At 43.5% G+C, this 23898-nt stretch overlaps 1 protein-coding gene across 3 annotated transcripts in view; it reads right to left on the bottom strand.

Annotated features, from left to right (window-relative positions):
* Nucleotides 1-1679: 1679 nt before the first annotated feature.
* The window catches only part of herc2 (HECT and RLD domain containing E3 ubiquitin protein ligase 2), a 59263-nt gene continuing 37044 nt past the window's right edge, over nt 1680-23898 (bottom strand). For 2 of the 3 annotated variants that reach the window (XM_033622567.2, XM_033622570.2), the window contains exons 65-91: nt 22601-22772; nt 22065-22251; nt 20643-20786; nt 20038-20229; nt 19794-19947; nt 19529-19636; nt 19314-19445; nt 18928-19086; nt 18715-18833; nt 16424-16549; nt 16164-16319; nt 15745-16059; nt 15378-15592; nt 14293-14470; nt 13886-14047; nt 12219-12310; nt 11973-12112; nt 11588-11775; nt 11201-11398; nt 11022-11105; nt 10406-10547; nt 9587-9781; nt 9212-9324; nt 5076-5266; nt 4884-4989; nt 4585-4797; nt 1680-2608 (exon numbers count right to left, since the gene is read on the bottom strand). In XM_033622567.2, the coding sequence (XP_033478458.2) occupies nt 2336-2608; nt 4585-4797; nt 4884-4989; nt 5076-5266; nt 9212-9324; nt 9587-9781; nt 10406-10547; nt 11022-11105; nt 11201-11398; nt 11588-11775; nt 11973-12112; nt 12219-12310; nt 13886-14047; nt 14293-14470; nt 15378-15592; nt 15745-16059; nt 16164-16319; nt 16424-16549; nt 18715-18833; nt 18928-19086; nt 19314-19445; nt 19529-19636; nt 19794-19947; nt 20038-20229; nt 20643-20786; nt 22065-22251; nt 22601-22772 (4454 nt within the window). In that variant the 3' untranslated portion in view covers nt 1680-2335. The remainder of the gene's footprint in view (nt 2609-4584; nt 4798-4883; nt 4990-5075; nt 5267-9211; nt 9325-9586; nt 9782-10405; nt 10548-11021; nt 11106-11200; nt 11399-11587; nt 11776-11972; nt 12113-12218; nt 12311-13885; nt 14048-14292; nt 14471-15377; nt 15593-15744; nt 16060-16163; nt 16320-16423; nt 16550-18714; nt 18834-18927; nt 19087-19313; nt 19446-19528; nt 19637-19793; nt 19948-20037; nt 20230-20642; nt 20787-22064; nt 22252-22600; nt 22773-23898) is intronic. The other variant, XM_033622569.2, reaches the window with a different exon arrangement.

Genomic DNA, 23898 nt, shown 5'->3' with positions numbered 1-23898 from the left:
AGACTGCTTAGCAAGGCATAGAAATCTGTAACAATAATTATAAATGTGAAAAATAATAAAATATAACAGTAGAAAGACAACATGAACACATTAGCAAACATTTTCTCCTGTGTGGTTGTGGCTGACTGGTTTATGTAACAGGCCATAACACATAACCACAGATGAAGGAGACCCTTCATTCCTCTCCCCTCCCCCCGACTGTATTGAGAAGCACCTGACTCCCACCAGCATAATGTACTTTGTGATTATGACTGAAAAAAGGCGCTAAGTCTACAAAGAATGCTAATGATTTTTAAGCCAAATCAAGCTTTCATAAAACAGACAGGATTTTTTTTCTCTTGTGGCTTTGAACTACACATGAATTTACGAGGTGGAGAATTGGACCTAGACTACACACACACACACACACACACTCGAGGGATTTTACTAGAGCCAGAGACACTATAAGGAATGTGTAGTGACGCCTCTGCATGAGTGAGCGGGGGTCTTAAGATCTCCCACATCACCCTTTTTCCCAGCACGTGTAGGAGTCGCAGCCCCTCATGATGCTGACAATAGCACACTAAAGAGGTAATTATGGGAGATTTCTTTAATCCCATAGAGCCACAGGGTTAACAGTGATGTCCAACACACTCCACCACCATCCAGCCACAACCTTTGTGCCATATATTAAAAGGGATTCTTAAAGATATCAAAAAGAAAATCTGATTTAATTTCGGCTAAAGCTCCGCCTGGTGAGAAAGAGGGAACAAAACCCAAATGAACCTCTGACCTAGTTTGGAAAAATTCAGCACAAGGGCTTCATGAGGAAAGCAGCAGGTTAACCCTTCAAACAATAACCCTGATTCAGACGACAACATCTGATAAAGATTTATGAAGCACAAAAAAAAAATTATAAAGACATAGATGTCATTTTGAAATGATTAGAAACACTGCTTGTATCAATTTGTGTTGCACTTGTTTCTCTAAAACCTTTCAGATCCTGCTGTCGCCTCGGCTCGGCTACAGAATATTACATTTTAGAAAAACAACACACACACATTCTGGTACTTCTATCTTTGTGAGGACCCTGACCAACATTATGCATTCCCTGGCCCCTTACCCTTAACTGCGATTGCAACTTGTCCTACTTATCTAAGTAATTTACTTGAAGTTTGTTTTGCCAGTCAGTCATGTAATAAGTTGAGTTTAATGTATAATGCTATGCATTGCTTCTTTACGCTATCATTTTCTTCAGAACTTAACTTTCAGACGAAGGGGCGAGGGGGACAGATTGTGGACTGACTTATAGGTTTGGTGGGCGCGTCATGTTGCTAACTGGTGGGCCACATAGCTTTTCCATCCAAAAATATGTCTACTCAGGCTAAGGAGACCCGGCGTCACCATGGCTTTTTTGTCAAGTTTGTCCAACCTGGCACCAGTAACTATGAGAAGTGGGATTTAAGATCAGTCAGCTGTCACCATAACCTTAATACCAAGGCTTAACACTCAAATAGGCCTTGAAAGCCTTGAGGACCGGCCAAATGTCCTCACTTTCCAAAAATGTCCTCACTCTGTTTGTTAAAAAACATGTTAAGGTCCTCATTATGTAGCAAGTACAAGTACAAACACACACACACACACACATAATCATTCTAAGTCAATGTTCCATCATTTTAACAACACAGAAGGCATCCCTCTTTTTCATTTGAATTTATTAACAGAAATGTATTAACATTTAATATGCAGGAATGAGACCTGTGAATACATGGCACAATCATATTATATACATTCTTTAAGGAGACAGTGCACAAACATGGTGGAGGGAGGGGTAAATACGGGAACTGTAAAATGACCCTTCGGTGGGCTCTGACTGACATGAGCCGAGTGAGAAACACAGACTTTTTTAAGTTAAAAATGTTGGGTTTTTTTATAAAGAAACATGGTTGTTACCAAGAAACAAAAAGTAATACTATTGTTTTGTCGCACATCAATTTCTATATACAAACTAGGGACAGGTAATTCACACAAACCAGAGGGAGAAATCTACCACAGTGCTAGGCTGGAGCCTGTTTATTTTTTTTAACTGTAACAATATACATAATTTCCATGTAACACGACAATTACATGTGCAGCTGATCACCCCACATTATTTTAAAGAAACTAAATCAGAGCAAACCTGTGTTTGTTCCTCTCTTTAGCTTATAATGCTTTTAAAGCTCATTGCACGTTTTTCTCCCACAGACGTTTGTGTCTTAGTAGAATGCCTGTTTGAATGTGTGTATTAATAGGTGAGATTAAGGCAGTCTCTTTGTGGCAGCTCTTCTTAGACTCGTCCTTCTATAATGGTCGGAGTTCAGTGTCCTGTTAAGTAGTCCTGGGTGGAGTCCGAAGCGAAGGAGTCTGCGTCCTCGTTGTCCGAGTCTTCGCTGCTGTCGTCAGCGGCAGGCTCCCCAGACAGGGCGATGCGGGCGTAGTCGTCGGTGTCGATAGACTTGCAGAAGTGAATGGCGTATTTCAGTTTTTCCTCCAGCACCTGTTTACACGAGTACCTGGGCAGCTTCAGCAGGAAGAAGCACGTGTAGGACTCAGGCAGGAAGTGGTCAGGAGGGTTGTACTTATCCAGCACCTGCGGACAGAGAAGATCACATTATTAGATCTCCGAATCAGGCCAATATAAAGCTGGATTTATAATTCTGAATTAAAGGGCTACACCACATCTACAGTGGCTAAATGTGTACCAAACTGCAGGACAATTAACTCTTTGTGTAGACTACAAATACAGCTATATACCCTGTTTACATTTGGTTTTCAAGTGTGTTTTGGTGAGCCGAACAGAAGTGGACAGTCGAGACACTTCCACAGTCCCACCTGTGTCAATCATGTGTCTCCAGCTGACCGCTTGTGTTCAGATTTTGTGTTCACATAAAGGTCCAAGGTCCCTGCACACAGTTATTGCATCTACTTCTACAATTCAATTTTCAATTCAAAAATTTTTGGTACTGTCAAATTATTCTTTAAAAGAGGTACACTTCACAGGATTTTTCCTTCAAACAACAACGTACGGACTCATACAGAAGTAAGCCCCCTCAATCATCACTTACGACCCACTAGAAATCGTGGACACAGTACCAAAAAAAAAACAAAAAACCCCACAGTTAAAGCAATTCTAAACACCAAGTGGACAAAGCTGGGCCGACAGTTCCCGAAATAGTATACCTTTTAAAAAAATGGGCTATACGGTATCAAGTGTATTATAATAGCTGTAATGTTTTGGAATGCACCACAGGAGGGCCATATTTCAGTAATTCATTTAAAATGTAAAATATAACTTATATCTCCAGTCCCTTGGGAACAAAAAGAAGAGCCACAAGATGACAGGAGGATACTTTACAACAACAGCTTGAGTTCCCTCACCTGCAAAAAGCCACCAGGCTTCACTTTCACTAGCTTAGCCTATGAACGGCAGTTTTTCTGTCAAAAATATGTTCGTTGTTTACGTATCTTCTGTGAAGCAGGAGGATTTTCCACTGCTGTTGTTTCTTTGTCACCTTTGACTTCGGTGGTAGCCATGGTGACTGGAAAAGTGTAGCTGCAGGCTACCGATAAGCTACACTGTGTCATCTGTGTGGTGTGATTTTGTTTTGTAGGGGGTTGAAAATCCTGCTTTTGATTTTAGTAATCAAAACTATTGAATCAAGACACTCCTATGATGGATGGTCATGCAACGCAAAATGGGCAAGGTACAGAGCGTCAGTGTACTGTCACCAAAACAATGGTCAAAAACTGCACTGACAATGTATTTTCCTGTTACATCCTTGGTGGGGACACACTAGCATTTACACTACAAAAGATATCAAATGAGTCCCAGACCACCTCGGCAAGCAGTTTGAGTGATCAGATCAAAATGCATCTTGTTAGTTGTTTTCACATGTATTTAGCATTGTCCACATGTGAACTCCCAAGACAGATTTTTAAACCAAGTGTAAACAGTGTTTACTGTCTATAACAAATAACTCTGACTTTAAAAGAATAGTTTGACATTTTGGGAAATGCTCTTATTCATTTTCTGTTTTTTACCAAGAGTCAGATGAGAAGATTAAAACCACTCTTGTATCTGTAAATATAAAGCTGCAGCTAGTTAGCTTAGCTTAGCATAAAGACTGGAAACGGGGGGGAAACAGCTAGCCTGTCTCTGTCCAAAGGTAACAAATTCCCCCGCTAAAGATTCCTAATATACATGTTATATCTTGCATTAATATTGATAAAAAAAATCAAAGTTTAAAAATGACATTGTTGTGGTTTTACGTGCTTAACTATTTCCTTGCTGAGCACAGTGACCCCCTGAAGTCTCCACTGGCTGCCTGGCAACTGCATAGAAATAACAAAGCTCCAGGAAGTAGGGCTGCAACGATTATACGACAATCTACCATCATAACGAAAATATTTTAGTTGATAGGTGTACTTAAACAGATACCAAAACATTTTATAACAAGTCTTACTGGTTACAGCAGGAAAGAGAAAATATTCAAGACTTTCGTGAATCACATTCAAGACTTTCTAAAACCTTCTCAGGCTTCTGTGGTCACATTTTCAGCTTCTTACCTGCACAACAAAATCCCGCCCACGGAAGTCAGCAATGGTGCGCGGCAGGCGCGTGCGACCCCAGACAAACCTCAGGAAAAGAGACCTCTCTGTGTTGGAGAAAGACTCCATCACTTCCCAGAACCACTGGATGAGCGAAGATGTCGGCTCCACTCCCTTGTAGGTTGCCACTGACTTAAGCAGGTGGAGGGGGATGTCCGGGCTTCCACACACCTGAGGGGAGGAAATATTTACTCTCAAACCAGCACACAGCCAGAGAATAGAAGCAATGACACAACCTTAAAACTGCCTCCACTAACCATAGTTTCCAGTTCGTAACCGGTGAAAAGTGAGAGCAAGGGAACGGGAACTACTCGAGCCATTCCCTCGCGCACAGCAGACACCTGCTCGTCAAACTCATGGAGCCTGAAGGGTGAAAAGAACGAACAACATAAAGCTAAACACAAACACACATTGGAAAGTGTACATTTTGATTCAGCAGGATTTCTTACCTGTAGTTAATTGCCAGGCGGACATATTCTGCACGGTTCTCCAGGGTGATGTGGGAGTACTTGGAGCTGAGCTGGATGTCCTGGCCGCTGGCGTTGGGCACTGTGAAGGGCAGGGTCATGGCCTCAAACTCCTCAGCTGTGGCCTCATTGTCCCGGATGTACATCAAGCCAGGAATAAAGTCCTTATCAACCTGGAGGTACAGAGCAGATCAACACTTAATATTACATCCATTTGTCCCTTAAAAGGGATAGTTTGGATCTTCTGAAGTGACATTATACAAAGCACTTATCCATAGTCAGTTTATTGGAGCTTCTGGTTTACCACTGCTTTGATCAGTTAGATTGTGACTGGTGTTTTAAAGGGTTAGTCACACATTTACAGTAATAAAGTAACTGGTCGAGGTGGTGGTAAACCAGCAGCTCGTGTTCATCGAGGTGAAATTACTGTTGATGACAAGTTGATAGATAAAGGCTTCAGTTCCCTATTGGAAACTGCTGCCTGACATCAAGGTTAAGTGGTGAAAATGCTTTAAATAAAGCATACATTTAAACTGATATTGATTTTTTTAGGTGGCTAAAATATGTTGTGCTGCTGCCCCTGTCCATAGCAGTACAATGCTTAGCCTCTGTTGTGGTACTCCTGCCTTCTTCTCCAAACTGAAGGTGTGCCAACCGCCATTTACAGCAGGTAATGCATTGGCTATGAATAAGTACCTCATACAATCCAAACTATCCCTAATGTATCATATCACCTGGTGTATGCATTTGTCTATTTGTATTTACGCATGAGTGTGCTCCCCCCCTCGTGCTCACAACACAGTTCCCGTGAGCTCCACAACAATTCCACTCTTTTTGTGAGTCTTATGCTGGATTTATTTACCATCTAACCTTTCTTGTATCTCAAGGGCATAACCACAGAACAAGAGCAGCTCTGTTAGAGAAAAGGGGCCTTTTTTTCACTCTGGTATTCTCTCAATGACGGTTCAGGAGCTCATGATCACAGCGTGAGGGCAGGAGTGGACTCACGCCATCAACAAAAGCTGAGACGTGGCTCATGACTTCTTTGACTAAAATTAATGCAGAGTTCAATCTTTCTGAAGAGCAGGTACAGTACGAGTTAACAGAAGTGTTTCTGGCTGTAGAACTGAGGGAGAGCACAGGGAGCTGATGGGCTTAAGGTTTAATCTGAGGAGGAATGTATAGGAATGTGTTCTTTTTGCAGGTTATAATGCAGATCATGAGGATTTGAAATGTTATATAATGTGTGACATAAAGAGAGGCATGCCTTCTTGTAGATGGTAGGTAGATAGACACAAGTACAGTGCATGCGACTTTAAGAATACAGAACATTTTTCTGTCAGGTTTGTGTCAAATTTACCAGTCTGTATTAAAGAAACAGCTCACCCCTAAATCAAAAATATATGTATTTTCCCTGTAGTGCTTTTTAGCGGTCTAGATTGTTTTGGTTTGAGTTACAGAGTGTCGGAGCTATCGGTTGTAGAGATGTCTGCCTTCTCTCCAGTATAGTGAAACTAGATCTCAGCTTGTGGTGCTCAAAGCACCAAAAACACATTATGAGCAGTTTCATGTAGGAACTACTTTTTTGTACTGAACTACACCTGCCAACTATATTCACGCACAGAAGGACGCACAAGGAAGTATATCTACTCATGGACGAGAGGCTCATGCTCGTGACAGTGTGAGACATAAACTTAAATGGCATCCTCCTCGGCCGAGCTGTAACGTCAGCTAGCTCAGGTGAGGAAGCACATGTCTCTCGTCCATGAGTAGATGCACGCTTCCTTCTGCACAGTGATACGGTTAGCAAGTGTAGTTATGTAGGAAGATAATAATTCCTACATGATACCGCTCATAATAAGGTCTATGGATTATCTTGAGTAACCAGTTCATGATTTCTGGAAAGAGACATTGCTGCTGAGGTTTTCGGATGTATTTTGTTGGTGCTTTAAGCACGTTAAACTGAGTGTCATCTAGTTCCATTATATTGGAGAGAAGGCAGACATCTCTGCGACCAGTATCTCCGACACAAGGGCAACTCACATCAAAACAATCCAGATTAATGAATAGCAGTACAGGCAAGAGGAAAAATATGTATTATTGATTTAGGGGAGAACTGTCCCTTTAACTGCACAAACTTGATGCAGATTGCTGTTTTTGACCGATAAATGCCACCAGGTGCAACTTTTTCTGAGATGAGACTGACACAAGTGAATTGCTATAAGAGGATATCTGTTCTAAATTTCACAGTCAAGAGCTTCAACTCCTGCTGCCATATATCAGAAGACAAAAAGATAAGAAACTTAAGTTTGTGAGTGTCAGCAGTGAAACTCCCTATGACATGTCATCGAAGGAGCGCCGTATTGTTACATGAGTAAAGACGGGATGACGTTAGCTGTTAAAGAACGAGAGGAAAGACCTGATCCCAGGTTACATGTCTCGGTTAAACAACACAATACAACACCTTTTAAGCATCCTGAGCATCGACAGACAGCTTAGAGTCAAAAATCACACTTAGATAACAGACTTAACATTATTAGATAAGGCTCCCAGACAAGACAAGAAATTGTTAATAATGCAAGTGCTGGGGCCAGGAACAGGAGGGGTAATTATAATGATCTCCCATTTGGAGTCATTAACATGCAGGAACATTTTGGAAATCCAATTCCAAATCCCAGTAAGGCAGGACACACTGACGGAGCCAGGATCTTTCAGGGCATACAGTTGTATATCATCCACATAAGACAAATCCATATATGACAATGCAACAGAGGACGTGCTAGTAAACAGTTAAACTCACGGCTGTATGCCTCTGCTAACCAGTCAAGTTGCAGTTTACATCCATATGTGTCCACACTCATATGAGGTGAAGACTTTGAAGGATTTTACTAAATATTATGTGTATTTTTATCACTATACTGACATGTGTAATTCCAGTGAATACTTTCCACTGAGAAACACAATGTCTTCACTTAGAGACTATTTTACAGAGGAGTACAGAGGACTTATAGAGAGCCTCTTCACGTGGTTCATCAATCACCACCTGCAGCTCAATATCAGCAAAACCAAAGAGCTTGTGGTGGAGTTCCACAGGAACTGGATAGAACAGAGTTGTAGCCATGGCAGTAGACAATGCTTCAAGTATGGATGAAAGCCACATATTCTAAAACCTGGATGCTTCACACAGAGAAGATCTATACAACCAGCACTGTTTCGAGGAACACCCAAGATATTAGCATCACTCATTAAGTATCTGACCAAATCTCTCCCCTTGTGCTATGCCGTCATGGCGTTAATAAGATAAGTGTTTTTGCAACATAATGATGTCACAGTGAAGCAGATCTTTGACTATGGCTGTACCCGACCCAGAATTATCTCAGTCAAATCAGTCTTGGCTGTTCAATACCCATATCTGACTATTCCTTTCTTTTTTTTTCCCATACAGAGTTTAAGAGTTTTAACAGGGTTTGGCAGGATGTTCAGGATGGCAGTAACGTTCATGTAATATAGTAAACAAGCCTATCTGGCTCTCCAAGCTAATGTGAGCTAACTATGCTAACACTGGATCTGAGATGTGCTACAACATTTTTGGCCAATTCTAGATATCAAACAAAAGCCAGAAACTGTATTTAGCTGCTGTGAGCTGTAAATTTACAGCAGAAGATGACTTTATCTCGGAGCCCAACGGGCAAAGTCTCGCTTCCTCCAGGCAGCTGCCCCCACCTACCTCAGTTTCGTCCTGGGTCTGGGTACACACCTGCTTGTACCAGAGTAGCGTCAAAAGCAAGGAGCAGTTACTCTGCAGCTAAATCTGAAGACCAAAACATCCCTAGCAGTACTCTGCTTACTGACTGACAGTGGGGAAAAAACTGCTCAACTTAAATCAACTGAGTGGGTTGCTTTTAAGCCCAGTTCAGACCAAAGATTTCCGACGAGACAAGCTGATTCAGTCTAATGTCTAAATCACTGAAGAACAGTTCTGCACATAAGAGTGGTTCTTGCTTGAGGCCAGTTGTTTGAAAAGTCATATTTTCACACTCAATCAATCATCATCAGTGTGCACTACACACACACTGAGGGCCCTTATTGTGTACAGAGGAGCAAGGCTGTGTACGTACCTCACTGAGGTCAGCGATGGTCAGGTTCATGCCAGCCAGCTGTTTCCATACCGGCTCTGCCAGATTCAGACTAAGAGGGCTTCCAGTCCGGATTGCAATGCCCAGGAGCACTCCTGCAGACACAGCAAGGCAGAGCGTATTACCCACAGATCAAACAACAACAATCATCTGTCACTGTGCACTTTGCAGCAAAAAAAAAAAGTGTAAATACCTATAATAAATGAAGCACGCTCAACCGTTCAGGCCAGGTGTTTTATCAGCAAAAACGCACATGAAGCATTTGTACATTTTAAAATAAACATGCATATTTTCAGTTTTTGTTTATCAAGGATTAACACCCCACTAGACCTGACTGGGAGATTAACTGGATTATACCTAGGAAGCGGAACATGCTCATGTGAAGAGGGGACTTGGCTGCAGGGTTGAGCAGGAAACAGTCCCTGTTGGCCCCCGACTCGTCGCGTCCGTTGGGGGTGACGATGAGCAGCGGGGTCAGGGCGTTCTGCAGCTCCTCACACATTTCTGCGATGGACTCGCTGTAGCCTCCACCACAGTCGTCCACAGACTCCCCTGAGATGGTAAAAACAAAAGAACTTAAAACATTCAGGCTGAGGAAATGCACACAGTTTTGCTTAAAATGTTACTTCCTCATACTGTCCTGCACCTGCACCCCAACCCCTGTCTGACATGCTCCGTTTTAGCGCCTGTCTCTTTGAGCCACCCTCCAGAAAAACCCCAGTCTGCTCTGCTTGGTCAGCGTCTGCTCTTCTGTATCTCTACATCTCTGCACCGTCATGGCAGCCAGAGAGCGGCTGTGACAGGGAAAGGCAGCACTTTTCTACTGTGAAAATTCACCAATAAAAGCTTCTAAACCAAAATTTTCACAGTCAGAGTAAGATTATATGTTTCCCACATGTTAGCATGTAGTTACCTGTGGAAGTGTATGTAATGAAAGAAAAAGAAATTGTCGCACGTATAAAAATAAACACAACCTTGCATTGTGCCAATCACACCAAGTCCAGAACTTTTGTCTGTCATTGAAGTTTTCAGAGCAGGTTCAATTTTCTGCGTTTTTCACATCTGTCAGAAGCCTTCAGAGACGTTTGACCAAGAATCAGTGAAGAACAGCTGCGTCCAGACAAAGGAACAGGCCGCACAGAATCATTTCCTAACTCAGGACACTGTAACACCTACCCACAAATTTGACCTTCCACACTCGGTGAGGAAGCAGCAGGCTGTCTGGGCTGAACGAACTCATTTTGGCACACATCTGCCCAAATACAGACTTGGTTCCATCTGGGCCCGCCAGGCCTCCTTTGCTCCGGGAACGCTTCACCTGCAGGGTGAAGAAGAAGAAAAAAAGATGGTTTGATTTGTGTATGTCCTGTGCTTAACAACTTCCTGCCAGATAGAGAGGATGTGCTGATGGGCATGAACTCCTGGTTACGAAAGCTCTCTGCACCACTGATACGACCACAGCTATGTGAGGGGAAGAGGTGTGTGTGTGAAGAGGCAGTGGCCCGAACTGAGACTCTATGTGGAGTAAAGTCAAAAACTCAATCTAGGAACCCCTGCAGACAGGCTGGAGCACAGATCACACACACCACGGAAAAATCCCCTTATGAAAGAATCACATGTAATGCTCAGGAGCCTGTCTGGAACATAGCCTGACAGTGAGAGGAGGAGGAGGGGAGGGAGCTACAGTAAAAGTGAGCAGGAGAGTCTAAGAAAGATTAAAGTGAGTGTGAAACAGAGTATAAGCAGGCAGTTGTTAAAAATGTGTGTTATTTTCATGTATTTCCCACTGTACCTGTATCCTGTTGAGCTCCACCACAGGTCCGTGCTGTCTGTCCCTCACCATCGTGGCTTGAACCACCTTCCTGAAAGCTGCTTCCTGTTCACAGACATAAAGAGTGTGTTTAAATAAATTCCACAAGCACCGTGCAGACATTTTTCTGGGGTAAAAAGTCATGCTCTCATTCACTGTACCTTGCCCTGGGAGATGAGGATGCCTCTGAGCGTGTCAAAGCCCACTGAGGGTCCGTGGCCAGTCTGACCAAGTCGACCCTCCAGGTCAAACATGGGTATACACGGGCAGAAGAGCTCCGAGATGTGGTGCAGCAGCAGCAGCCTGTTCCTCAGGGCCATGATGGGGATCTCCTGCAGGTGGTTGTACTCCATGGGAACCTTTAACACACCACACAGACAGTGAGACATCAACAGCATGATGGGCATTTGAAGGTCTGCAAGTGACATTGATTTAATGATGCTTCTGTCTGCAAAGCATTACTGCCATCTACTGGAGCATGTGGACAGAGAAGTCATTTTGTAGTATACAAAGACTGACAGTTAAGTTTCTTTCAAAGTAAACAGTACCTGTGCAGGCAGTTTCCCAGCATTGGTGGGCTTACTGGTGGACCAGGCGAGGGTGTGAGCAGAACCACAAGCCACCCTGTTGATCTTCTTGCCCTGCAGTGCAGCCACCAGCCGTGGCCTCTGGATGGCATTCGTGGTCCCGTCTCCCAGCTGGCCCTCATCATTGTCACCCCATGTGTACACTTCTCCTGAGCCAAACACAACAAAGCCGTTCTGTGAAGCTGCAATCCAACCGGACTTAGCTGAACTGTTGGGACTCGATGATACCAACTGGCCAGATGGCAAGGAGAACTTGGACAATAAACAGATCTGAAATAAACTGACAAATGCATATGTGGGGGAGCGTGTACAAAAAGGAGATCACGCATAAAGTGGTCGATCCTACCATCCTCTGTGCAGCACACACAGTGCAGTGACCCTGTGGCGATGGCAATGACTTTCTTCCCTTGCAGCCCCTGAACCTGTCGGGGTCGTCGTACGTGGTCATCAGAGCCATGGCCTAGCCGATGATAGTCCCCTTTCCCCCTGGGAATGACATGATGCATTACACACAACTGAGCCATCTCATCTTTAACAACAACAGTGATACAAGAGGCCATGACAGATCTACTCTGCACCGCACTGTACTTACCACGTGTACACTGCCCCAGACTTTGTAAGAGCCACAGAAAACTGAGAGCCACACTCCACTTTGACCACCCCGAGGCCGGTGAGAGAGTCAATCTGAAAACAAGACATTAATTCATTGTGAAGAACACATCGGCTGTCTTTGATTAGCCATTCATCCAGCTACAATGCACACAGATTGCGTCTCAAGGATATGATCTTGTTGAGTGGTTTTATATAGATAGAGGTCAGAAGGCTCCATCTACACCAACTGCTATGTTTAGTTGTTCTCAGGATGGAGAGAGTCAGCTGACGCAATGTTAGTATAAATAGCGAATGAAACTCCACATAGGGAGGCGGATGAAACAAACACGGGACTTTCACCATGGAGAGAGGAGTTCATGTCTCGTGTGAAACCAAAAGTCAGCACTGAGTGATTTTAAGTATGTGGAGTGTGTCATGTAAGATATGTGACATACATGTTTTGTTTTGGGTTTTTTTTACACCCAACCATGTAGTCTTTGTACCTAAGCCTTACAAAAGTGGAAGTCAAAGTGAGAGCTAATTAACCTGCTTCCAACAGCTGCTTAATAAGCTGAAAACTGCAATCTGAAAATATAAGCCGGTGTAGCAGGAGTCTTCTAACCCAGTAGTTCCCAACTGGTGGTTCGTGGTCCAAAAGGGGGTCATGGATCCATTCTGAATGGACTGCAGGTGAGTTACAAATATGTTAAGTTTGTAAAAAAAATATATATATATATATTTTTAAGAACAGTGAACTTCCGGCACAGAGCTTTTATTTTGAAGTGCCAACTCCTGCTGTAGAACAAGTGACAGCTACTTGACAGAGACAGCAATCTAGCTCGACAACATGGCCAAAACAAGTATGACGCTGAATGTATTAAACTGTGTGGACTTTGAGCTTACAAGCAGTATCAGATGCTCGGATTCTTACAACTTTGAAACAGCTGTTGAAGAGGAAGTTGTAAATTTCTGCATGTGAGATTCTTAATACACATATTCGCCAGTCTCGGCAAGAACTAGTCTGGCACATAACTCCCCATGAAACTGCAGCTCATCATTTTCACAATTCTGTTTATTTTGGTTTTGTTCTTTTTAAGAATTATGACTGGTAATTAATGAGCTTCAGGTGTGCTGGTCAGAGGGGTTTTTTTTATTTTTGGATGCTGCCTGGCTAGCTGTTTCCAGTCTTTATGCTAAGCTCAGATGAGCATATCCTGACTGTAGCTTCAAATTTAGCTCAAAGCTCAAGCACGGGACTTTTACATATAAATGAACATTTGTTATATAGTGTAATAACTCTCACTGCCTGAAGAGGGAGACAAAAGTTCCACACCCCAGCTTTAAGAAAAGGTATGGATTTTCTCATCTTAACTCTTGACAATCAAGTGAATAAGGGTATTTCCCAAGATGTCAGTCTCTTCCTTTATTCCTTATCTACAACCAGGTAAAAGTTTTTAAGCTAGCACTGAATGTATGTTGTAAATTACATATGTGGCGACTGATCTTACAGGAAACACTCATTTGAAGCATTTGACACTGTTTTTCTCATCTTGTGTTCTTTAACATACTCTGGTCTCCTCTGTATAAAACAACAAGAGAAAGAAGACATGAGTGTAAAGTGACGCTTCTGCCGACCTTCAGTGCACACTGTTGTGTAAATTGCCTTACCTTCATGGGGATTTTGCAGCCATCGCTGCCTCCCCGGCCCAATTTGCCGTAGTCCCCGTCTCCCCAGGACCAGACCATGTCATCATCTGTTAGACACAGTGTCTGGGCATCCCCGCTGCCGCAGGCTACATCAATGACCCTGTGACCCTGCAGTGCATCCACCTGGATAAACCACACAGACACAAACATCAGCTTCACCGCACCGTGATTGTCTGAGAAAGCTTGTCAGATGGAGGCTGAGTAAACAGTTTGATTCCTGTCCAAACACCCACAGACATATTTGTCGCTGAAACACTTCAGGTTGACAGCTATTTCTTCGGGACTTGTCAGTGTTCTAACAAACTTTTAGGGGACTATATATGTATCAGCATGGTAATTTGAGTTGTGTGAGCTACATGATCACTGACCAGCTTGGGTTTGAGTTGGTCCTCGCTGTCCCCGTGACCCAGTCGTCCATAGCGACCCTTGCCCCAGGTGAAGAGCTCTCCACTGGCAGTGATGCAGGCGCTGTGTGCCCCTCCGGCTGCAATATCCACTACTTCCACTCCCCTCAAGGACTCAATTACTCGAGGACGGTCACAGGGGCTGAAGTCAAGAGGAGTCATTGTTACTATAAAAACACAACCCTTTAATCCTTAATTCTCATAGTGTCATGGATTTATATTGACATTATGTGTTTGAGACTAGGGCTGCACAATATATCATTTTTTTTAAATCGCCATCATGTCAACTTGCGTCATGAAGACATCATGAAAGACTTTGAGTGATACTGCACTCTGAATATAGTAACAATTAATTTAAGTACATTCTGTCTATAGGCGCTACTTTGCCTCATCACACCATGCCGTTAACTGTGTGGCCAATCAGACACCTCGTCGTTAACAGGGTCCAACAATATGGATTGCCTGATGGCCCTGGGCCAGAAAAAGTTATGGTGGGCCAATAAATCAAATCAGTCAGTTGCCTGATCGGGCCAGTGCTCAAAGCAAGGGAGCAACGTCACTACATCTGCCCTTCTCTCAAAGACTTCACTCTGCCCGTGTCTGTCTTAACGTAAGTTAAGTGTGCCTACGACAGACACAGGCAGGCTTTTTTACTTCATCGACAGAATGGCAGTCAATCCTAAAACAAGATACAAGTTGAAACGCAGAAAAACATCCATTGCATCTTGGAGAAAAACTTGAAAGACTGGGTTGAGAATGATGACGGGTGTTTTAGGAGTGTGTGTAACAAGTGTGTGGCTTAGTGTGAGAGACAGAGAAAGTCATGATGGATACGCTTAGAGCAGACAGCTACTGACGATTGGAGCAGAGAAGAAATTCAAAGTTGTCAAGTGGTAGTAAATGTACAGTACAGGTTTCAGTTTAATCATAAATAACCACTGCAGCTCCACGAGACATTATCGCATATCGTGTATTTTCCTCATATCGTGCAGCCCTATTCAGAACTGAAAATTGAAGGTGCAATGTTTTGTGTTTCATTCAGTCTCGACCTTCTGTTCCCATGGCCAAGTTTTCCATCCTCAGCCTCTCCCCATGAGTAGACTTCTCCCTCAGAGGACAGCGCCAGGCAGTGCTTCCCTCCAGAGTTTACAGCCACTTTCCTGATGAAGACATGTTGGATGGACTCCAGCAGAGTCGGGGTGGACACAGACTCTGTGCCTCCAATGCCCAATCTGCCCCCAGCTCCATATCCTGTCGCATACAGCTAAGGATCAAGATAAAGTATATTAGTGTGACAATAAATTACATCTTCCTGGAACTCATCAGATTGACATGATTGATCAAAACTCTTGCTATGCTGTGTGCAGCCACACAGCTTGTGTTAAATACTGCAGTCTGACAAAAGGAGAGACAGACCTTTCCATCAGCTGTGACAGCAAACAGAGTCTGCTCCCCGCCGATAAGCTGCACTGGCCGCAGTGTGGCAAGGGCTTCAGTGGGAGTGGGTACTTTGACCTTTGCTCCCTCAATGCCCCCCAGCTGACCTCTGTGGTTGTGGCCCCAGCCGTAGATGGTGCCGCTCCCACCAGCCGAGAGGGTCCAGTCGTCCGGTCGTCGGTTCATCCACTGTACAAGCTGCTCGTCGTGCTCACGCTTGAACAATTCGTGACTCTCGTGGAGGCCGTTCATGCTCTCGTGATCGGCCATAAGCTCGCGAATTTTCTTTGTAACCTTCAAAGGGACAGGAATAATGGAGGAAAACGGATTAAGAACATTCTCATGTCAATGTGTGATGAAGAAAAGTGAGCACGGACAGCACAGCCTGGCACGCTCACCTCATCCAGGAAGGGTCTTGGTAGAGACGTTCTCTTGTCCAGAGCCACAGCGACTCTGGAGGCAGTGCAGTATCGGCGGAACCAGGCCCACTTATGAGTCTCAGCGCAGCAGGGTAAAGTATCAAGCTCAAGATCACAGGCAAGAGCAACCAAGACCTGAACAAAATGTTAATATTAGCCTCTCTATTGAGCTTTAAAAATCCAATAGACTTCCAACTTATAATGTCAATGTGATCGTAAGGAAACAATTCTGAACATACCTTGAAAAATGGACTATGAAGCAGCTGCTTTCCTCCTCTGACTATGGGGTCCTCATACTCATACTGCCTCTGCAGAGCTTCTGGCAGCCCCTTCACTAAAGCAGCCAGCGCACTGCCTGTGAAACTCTGGAAGAAAATAGATCATCAATCAATGACATCATTATTAATAATATGGGCCTCATTTTACTAAATAAGGGCTCCATTAAAAAAAAACAGTTCTTAAGAGGAAGCCATAAATAAGTTAGCTTACACAAGTGCATCCCTCTCAGTAATTCAGGTACCACAACAAAATTAAATTATCAACCTGAATATATCTGTTTGTACATGATGAGTGACCAGATATGACATTAACACTGAAAAGAAACGAGGTAGCATTTATAAGGGTGACACACTAGCAAAATATGTTCAGCTTTGAAACCAAACCGTAATAACAACAGCCATGTTTTATTCAGGAATCTTTCACTGCAATATTTATCACAAATGTCATGGAAATAACTTTTTTCATTATCATTATATATCATGGACTGTATCTAAAGATGGACGACATGACAGCTCCCCGAAAGTAAGGCATCATCTTGATCGCCCCCTGGTGGCTGGCTGCAGTATAGGTCATAAACCCTGCCCTATCCATGCCGGCAGATGGGATATAGGCCAAACTGAAAACTCAAGTAAATGTCAAGTCAGTTTTTCCCGAAGATGTCTGCTGTCATTTTAGGTAGATCTTATCACAATGATTCTTTTAAGTTTGGTTTGAGGTATTTGATGCTATAAAAAGGGTGTTTGACATCATGATTGACAACTGTATGTGCCAATTAATGTGCTTGCGATTGAGTCTGACTGCGGAGATCATGACCAGGGTCCAAAACTAACACTCGCCACTCGCCAGTTACGGGTAGATTTTGTCTCTGGCTGGTAAATTTTTAAGACCACTTGCCACTCTGGCGAGATATTTTTTTACCAGCGAAAAATGCGTTTTTTTGTTGCTGTAGAACGGTGCTGGTATCGGCTGGTTTCCTGGCAGAGTAATGTGTATTTCAGGCAGAGACGATCTTTGGTCACGTAACGCCAGGGCCACACCGCCCGCGGAAGCACTGTGAATAACCTCGACGTGAAGCCAGTTTCCTTTCGGCGCCCATGTTAACTGATTGTGTCATCCACACCGGCCGTGGAGCTGCCCTGCAGCGATCGTTTCGGCGTCTGGTCTATTTTCTGCGCGAGCCGCGAGCGAATGTATTAAGCTGGGCAGTTATCTATGATGGAAAAACAGCCCCAAATGTGACGGAGACAACAGCTGGGAGCAGAACCGCTTGTCGACCGACGTGGAGAAATGCGCGTCTGATGTGAACGGGCTTGCACGAGAATTTCAGCACTGCGATCGCTGCCCAAACGTACCTGAACAGCCGAGCACACAGGTAGGCTATGTGTTGTGTCAGAGGAAAAACGAGCCGTTCACATTTCTGTCTTTGTGGCAGGTAACCATCCACAAACCTCACCGCACTTTAGGGACTGTTCTTTACTTATGAAGGGACTGTTCTTTACTTGTATGTTAATCAGTTGGTGCAGTTTCACTTAAGTAAAAAAAAAAATGACTGAACAACTTTCACTTGTATTGGAGTAATATTTGACCAAGAGTATCTTTACTTTCATTCAAGTCATGTTGTTGAATACTTTGTCCACCACTGGTCAGACATTCATGTTTATATAAGGCAGGCCCTGCTGTTGCAGTCTGGTCGAGCTAAAATCTTATGTCTCAACTGTCCAAAGGGGACTGAAGTCAGTGATTCATGTAAAATTCCTTAATGAATGATTCTTTTTGCACTGTAGTAAGAATACTACAGAATTTATTAACCCAAATATGACACTTAACTGTTGAAACAGTTATTCATATTTTAGCATACATTATCACTAATATCAGTGCACACTATTAAAATATTGATTGAGAATCGCATACAAGACCCAAATGACATGCTAAATAATACTGATAGCAAATTACAACACTTAAAAGCAATTTTTATCTGGTTGGCTGGTAAAATATGTGCCTGGCTGGTAAAAAATTTAGAAAAAGTTAGTTTTGGACCCTGATCATGACTGTTCAGACTCTGGCTCCAAATGACATCACCAGCGCAAGATGGCAACGGCCATCCGGGATGTTTTGGCTTCATTTTTGTACAGTGGGACAAAGTGAAGATGCATTGTCCACCTTTATTTACAGTCATTGTTATTAATACCCAGTAAATACTATAGTTAAGATGTTTAGTATGTTTCACCTTCTGGTATCTCACTGTACTCACCATAGAGCGAGCCTCGCCCTCACTGTCACCCAGCAGCCTGTTTATGTTGATGGACTGACCGTACTCCGTGGTCAGGAGCTTTCGTAGTCTCTGCAGAGCCCACATCCTGTGTCCTGCAGCTGGACACAATGAAATAAAATGCAACATGAATATATCATATTTTATATCTATGGTAAAGCCATTACATGCTGAATTAAAAGAATTATATTTTACCTAGTGCACTAAGCTGGGCACAAGCAGCAAGGGAGGCAGCCAACCGAGGTACGATGCTTCTGTTGGAGGCAAAGTTGAGCCTGAAGTCCAGAAGACAGGTGACCAAGTCCATGGATGGGCAGGACAAGATACAGCGATCTGACAGCAAGTCTTTGGGACCTGAGGAAAGACACAAAAAAGGCTCAGTGTCACGAGCCTAGGTAGTCTGCGTCTGTGTGCTAGTGTAGTGATGCTATTACAGTATGATTTCAGAAGCATGCCCAGTCAAATGACACATGTATTAAGAGTGTGTTTCTGCTCTAATGTTCAGAGGGTGTTAATGTGTAGTTAATATCTGGTGACAGACCAGTGTCAGCATTGTGTTGCATGTGTTTGATGCGGCTCACCAGCAGCAGGCATGATGGGGTAGACAGTAAAGCGCCAGCCCCAGCCATTCACAGAGCCATCACTGGTGAATTTCCACTTCAGTTCATCTGCTGGGATCCTTAACTCACTGGACCAGTCGGACCACTCCCGACCTGAAACACACACAGCATGCCACCACATTAATTTTTGCTTCATTGGCTTTGACTCAAAGACTTCACCGTCTTCCTCTCATCACCTGATCTGACAGAGACGATCCTATTGGCTCCATCCATGATCGTTAACGGATCGTGGCGTCGCTCAGTTGAACACTGTCGGTCAAACTCTATCCTCAGACCCTCAGCACCTACAAAAAAAAGATAACAGATGTGACTACATCAAAGGGACACGTCGTAATGATCTCTAGCAACATTCTGAAAATTGTCTTGCTTATTCAAGTTGCTCTGAGTGAAAACATTTACTCAAAGTGTAAAATTAAAAATCTGTCCATGTTCCCTTTTTACCTGGGATCTTCACAGTACCACTGGTAGAGGTGTCATCTGTATACGGATGGCTGCTCTCCACAACAACTGGCTGGGAGGACAGGCGGCCACTCTGTGAGTCCGTGGCAACGTCCTCTAACTCGGTGACACACAACTCCAGCAGCATGTCAGCAACCTACAGCCGAGACCCAGAGATGTCAAAGTTGCGCAACATCCTATGAATCACGAGGCCGACATGAAATCAAAACTGAATACAATAACTCACCTGTGGATAAGCTGTACCCATGCCAGACAGCACAGCGGACAGCACCTCCTTGCCCTTCTCCCCAGAGCGACACGACACTGCCAGTTTGAGCAGGTCGACCATTACACGGGTGTCATCAGGCACAAGCAGAATTGTGAACTCGTCGAGGTACTGAGGCTCTGGACCAACCACCTTACTCTGGCTCTCAGAGTCCTATAGAGAAACATAACAAGAAAATGGCTGAGTTAGCTACATGTGGCTGGAGTTAACGGCTTTACCAAGAAAGGAGGGTTGGGTACCGTTCACATTTGAACTGATACCAGTTCTGGGACCTGGAATTTGGTACCAGTACCCAACAATACCCTTTTTCGGTATTTTACTTTCTCTGTAATAACAAAAATTAAAATTTTGAACAAGTTGCAGGGGTGACATAGTCAAGTAACGAGGCGGCTGACAGAGCGCTGTGACCAGTTTCCCCGGTTCAGACACTTTGCAGCACTTCCACAAATTGTCTAAACCCGGCGTTCTCACCCAGATACTTTCTCAGGTACCTATGAATTGGAAGTTAAACGTACTTGATAGTTAAAAGTGTTTGTTACCCAAACCTACAAGTTAAACAGACTGACCTCTTTTGTCTTGGTCATGGTTTCAGCTATGATGCTGGCTGCTCCGGGGTCGTCAGTGACGGGGATGAAAGGACGTGAGGAGGCACCAGGGGCAGAGGGAGTCATAGCTGATGATGGGGTGACGGCATCTTCTGATGAGGGAGCCTACTCACACACAAACACACACGGCAGGGCCATGTTCACACAAATCAATTCTTTTCTTAAATACACTACATTAAAAACTTAGAGTGTATGATAGCATCAACTGTAAGTTTTAAGTTTTATTTAAACCATGACATCATTTGAATAGTCTGTGCTATAGTTAATGTACTATTGCCTGTATTCATTCTCAAGATCAGGACAGAAATCTTAAAGGGACAGTTCAGATCTTTTGAAGTGAAGTTTTGAACCAAGTAATGTAGTGTTGTGGACAAGGGAGGCAGTTAAATCAATTTTAACCACCTAAAAAATCAATACCAGTTGAAGTGTATGCTATATTTAGGATATTTTTCACCTATTAACTTTGCCGTCAGAGAGCCCTTTTAGACTGGGACCTGAAGCCATTTTATTGCTCTCTTTAAAGCAACCAGACTTCTTTTACAGAAACATGATTTTATCTCACAGAACACCGGCGTTTCTTGTCTAATGCTGTCTCAGCTGGTTAGTTTGCTATTGTGTGACTTTGGTGGTTTTAAAACATTTGTTCAGATTCACCAAAGTGACACATACCACAAACTAACTGGCAGTGGTGGATAGACAGCTCCCGTGTTCTGCGAGGTAAAATTGCTTTTTTTTTGGCAAAGGAGTCTGATGGCTTTGAAGAGAGCATAGATAATGGCCTCAGTTCTCCGTCGGAAAGGTTTGTCTGACAGTGAGGTTAAGTGGTGAAAATACTCTAAATATATCATACACTTAAACTAATATTGATTTTTTTAGGTGTCTAAATTCTGTTTTGCTGCTGCCCTTGTCCACAGCAGTACATTGCTTAGCCTCTGTTGTGATACTCCTGTCTGCTTCTCCAAACTGTGGCACTTGCTGACCCCGATCTATTGTAGGTAACACACTGGCTACCCACTTGAAAAAATTCAAACTATCCCTTTAAGGATTAAAAGTTTAAGACCCAGAATGAAAATAAAGAAAGTTGTGGCAGAAAACTTAAAGTTGCAATTATGATCAAAGCCCTGTGAGAGTTTGTGGTGTTTCCATGTTGGACCCAAATATAATTTGCTGACGGTTGCATCTGCACACCTGGTTTTTATGGAAGGAAATGCACCTTGCATGGTTACTGTTTCACAGTAAATCAGCACAAAATGCAGTTGAGGCAGCGCTTTTAGGACAAAAAAAGCCAAATGGGAGCATCCTCACTGACTTTTATTAAATCTTTAAGTTTTCAGAGACAGGGTTTGTAAATTATAGTCATACAAAATATATTTTCATCCTGACCTCTCCCTTCTTGTCTTGCCAGGGATTAGGGCTGACTCGCTCCTCGGTTTCAGGCAGGACAGGAGGACCTTCTTCATCACTCACGCTGGATGAGGAAGAGGAGTCTGATGGGGGAACAGGTGAGCTGGAAGGACACTCTGCTGGCAAAATCATGCTGGCTGGCATCAGAGCACCGACCACTGCATCCCTGGGGAAACACACAACGCGTCCTGTCAACAGTGATAACGACTAATGACAATTACTGGTGCCAGTCAGCTGATTAAATTATCTAGAGGTCATAAACACTTCTATCTCTTCCTGTTCAGAATTCATGCCTTGATGCCTTTACCCATACTTTGTGTTGTCAGATATCTTTGTGTGCACAGAACTCTGTGTGATTTTTGCTTTTATTTGAGGGTTGGGAGTTTAGTGCATCAAGAAATATTAAAAACAAGAGAGGGGGGTGACTTGGGACAAAGGTCATTACTCGGACTTGAACTTGCTGAGTCGCAGTCTCGTGCAGGAGAGGATCTTCCAAACCCTGCAGACAAACATACCTTGCATACATGATTTGGAGGGCTGACAGAACATGAGACAGAGCCTGCTGTTTGGCTAAGTTGCCGTCCAGACTGAGCAGAATCTTGGCCAGCGAGGGTCGATTAGGCTTCACGTTGCTCTGCCCGCTCATCTTGTTGTTCACCGCTGACGAGTCACTGTCTGACTGGACACCTGCAGTGTACAACACCAAAACAATGATGCACACACAGTTATTGATGTTAAGCACCCAAACCCAGCTCTAGCCATCATCAGCCAGTAGCAGACCTGCAAGGCCAGCAGATTGAACCCTATGCTGTAGCTCCAGGCCAACCTGTGCCACCTCTGGATAAGTAAAGAAACTGCAACAGCTTTCTAGACAGGCAAATGTTGAATGTATCCATCTACAGGCAAAGAAAGCAACAGCCTCTGAAACCGTGCAGGAAACGAGTATTACAACTGCAGGTTTTTCTTTTATATAGCTGACTTAATGTAACGGTGTGAAAATGTCTCTGCTGTCCTTTAAACGGCACAGGTTGGCCTGTGTAAATCTGCACCCACATTTACCAAACTTCTAAGAATTACACCCAAGTTTGAAAGGCGAAGGAAGCCCGTATGTGGAAAGACGTCGCCTCCGAGATGTAGAATGTGTATTATAGAAGAGAAAGACACATTTAAGGACCGCTGACTTGTATCATCAGAACAGACATGTCCTGTGATTTTCAGCCTCCTTTCATATTTAATAGAGGGGGGACAATACCTGACAGTAATATTCTCAGCTGTCAGGATGTGCCTGCTGTAAATATAATCATAGAAGGCTGAAAATCACAGGACATGTCTGTTCTGATTATACAAGTCAGCAGTGTAAAGCTCAAGCATGTGGGGGCCTCCTTTCATATTTAATAGAGGGGGGGACCGTATCTAAAAGTAGAGCTGTCGAGATGCCCCCCGCCACAGGCCTTTGCCACCTTGGTCTCGAAAAAACCCAGGGAAAACCCTGAAAGTGTGGGAGTAACTTTTAAAAGCAGCTCTAAAGTGATCACATTATTAATCACATGTATGCTCAGACAGTCAAACAAGACATGGATTTACCCATAGTCTGCCCACAGGTCTTTTTTTAGATCCTTACTTTAATTTTCTAAAAGTTCATTTTATTTGTATGAAATCCTTCATATCTCCAGTGGTAATATCAATCTAAAATCAAAATATATTAGTATCAGGGTAACATCGTAACAAATTGGCTGAGATGGAAGCAAAAAGAAATAAGGAGAGGGTGTGTGTTTGTTGATAAATACAGGCCCTGGTCTGACAATGACAGAAC

Source organism: Epinephelus lanceolatus, chromosome 6, assembly GCF_041903045.1.
Source record: "Epinephelus lanceolatus isolate andai-2023 chromosome 6, ASM4190304v1, whole genome shotgun sequence".
Lineage (NCBI taxonomy): Eukaryota > Metazoa > Chordata > Actinopteri > Perciformes > Serranidae > Epinephelus > Epinephelus lanceolatus.
Note: the sequence above shows the minus strand (reverse complement) of the source record. Positions and strands in the feature narration are given on the sequence as shown.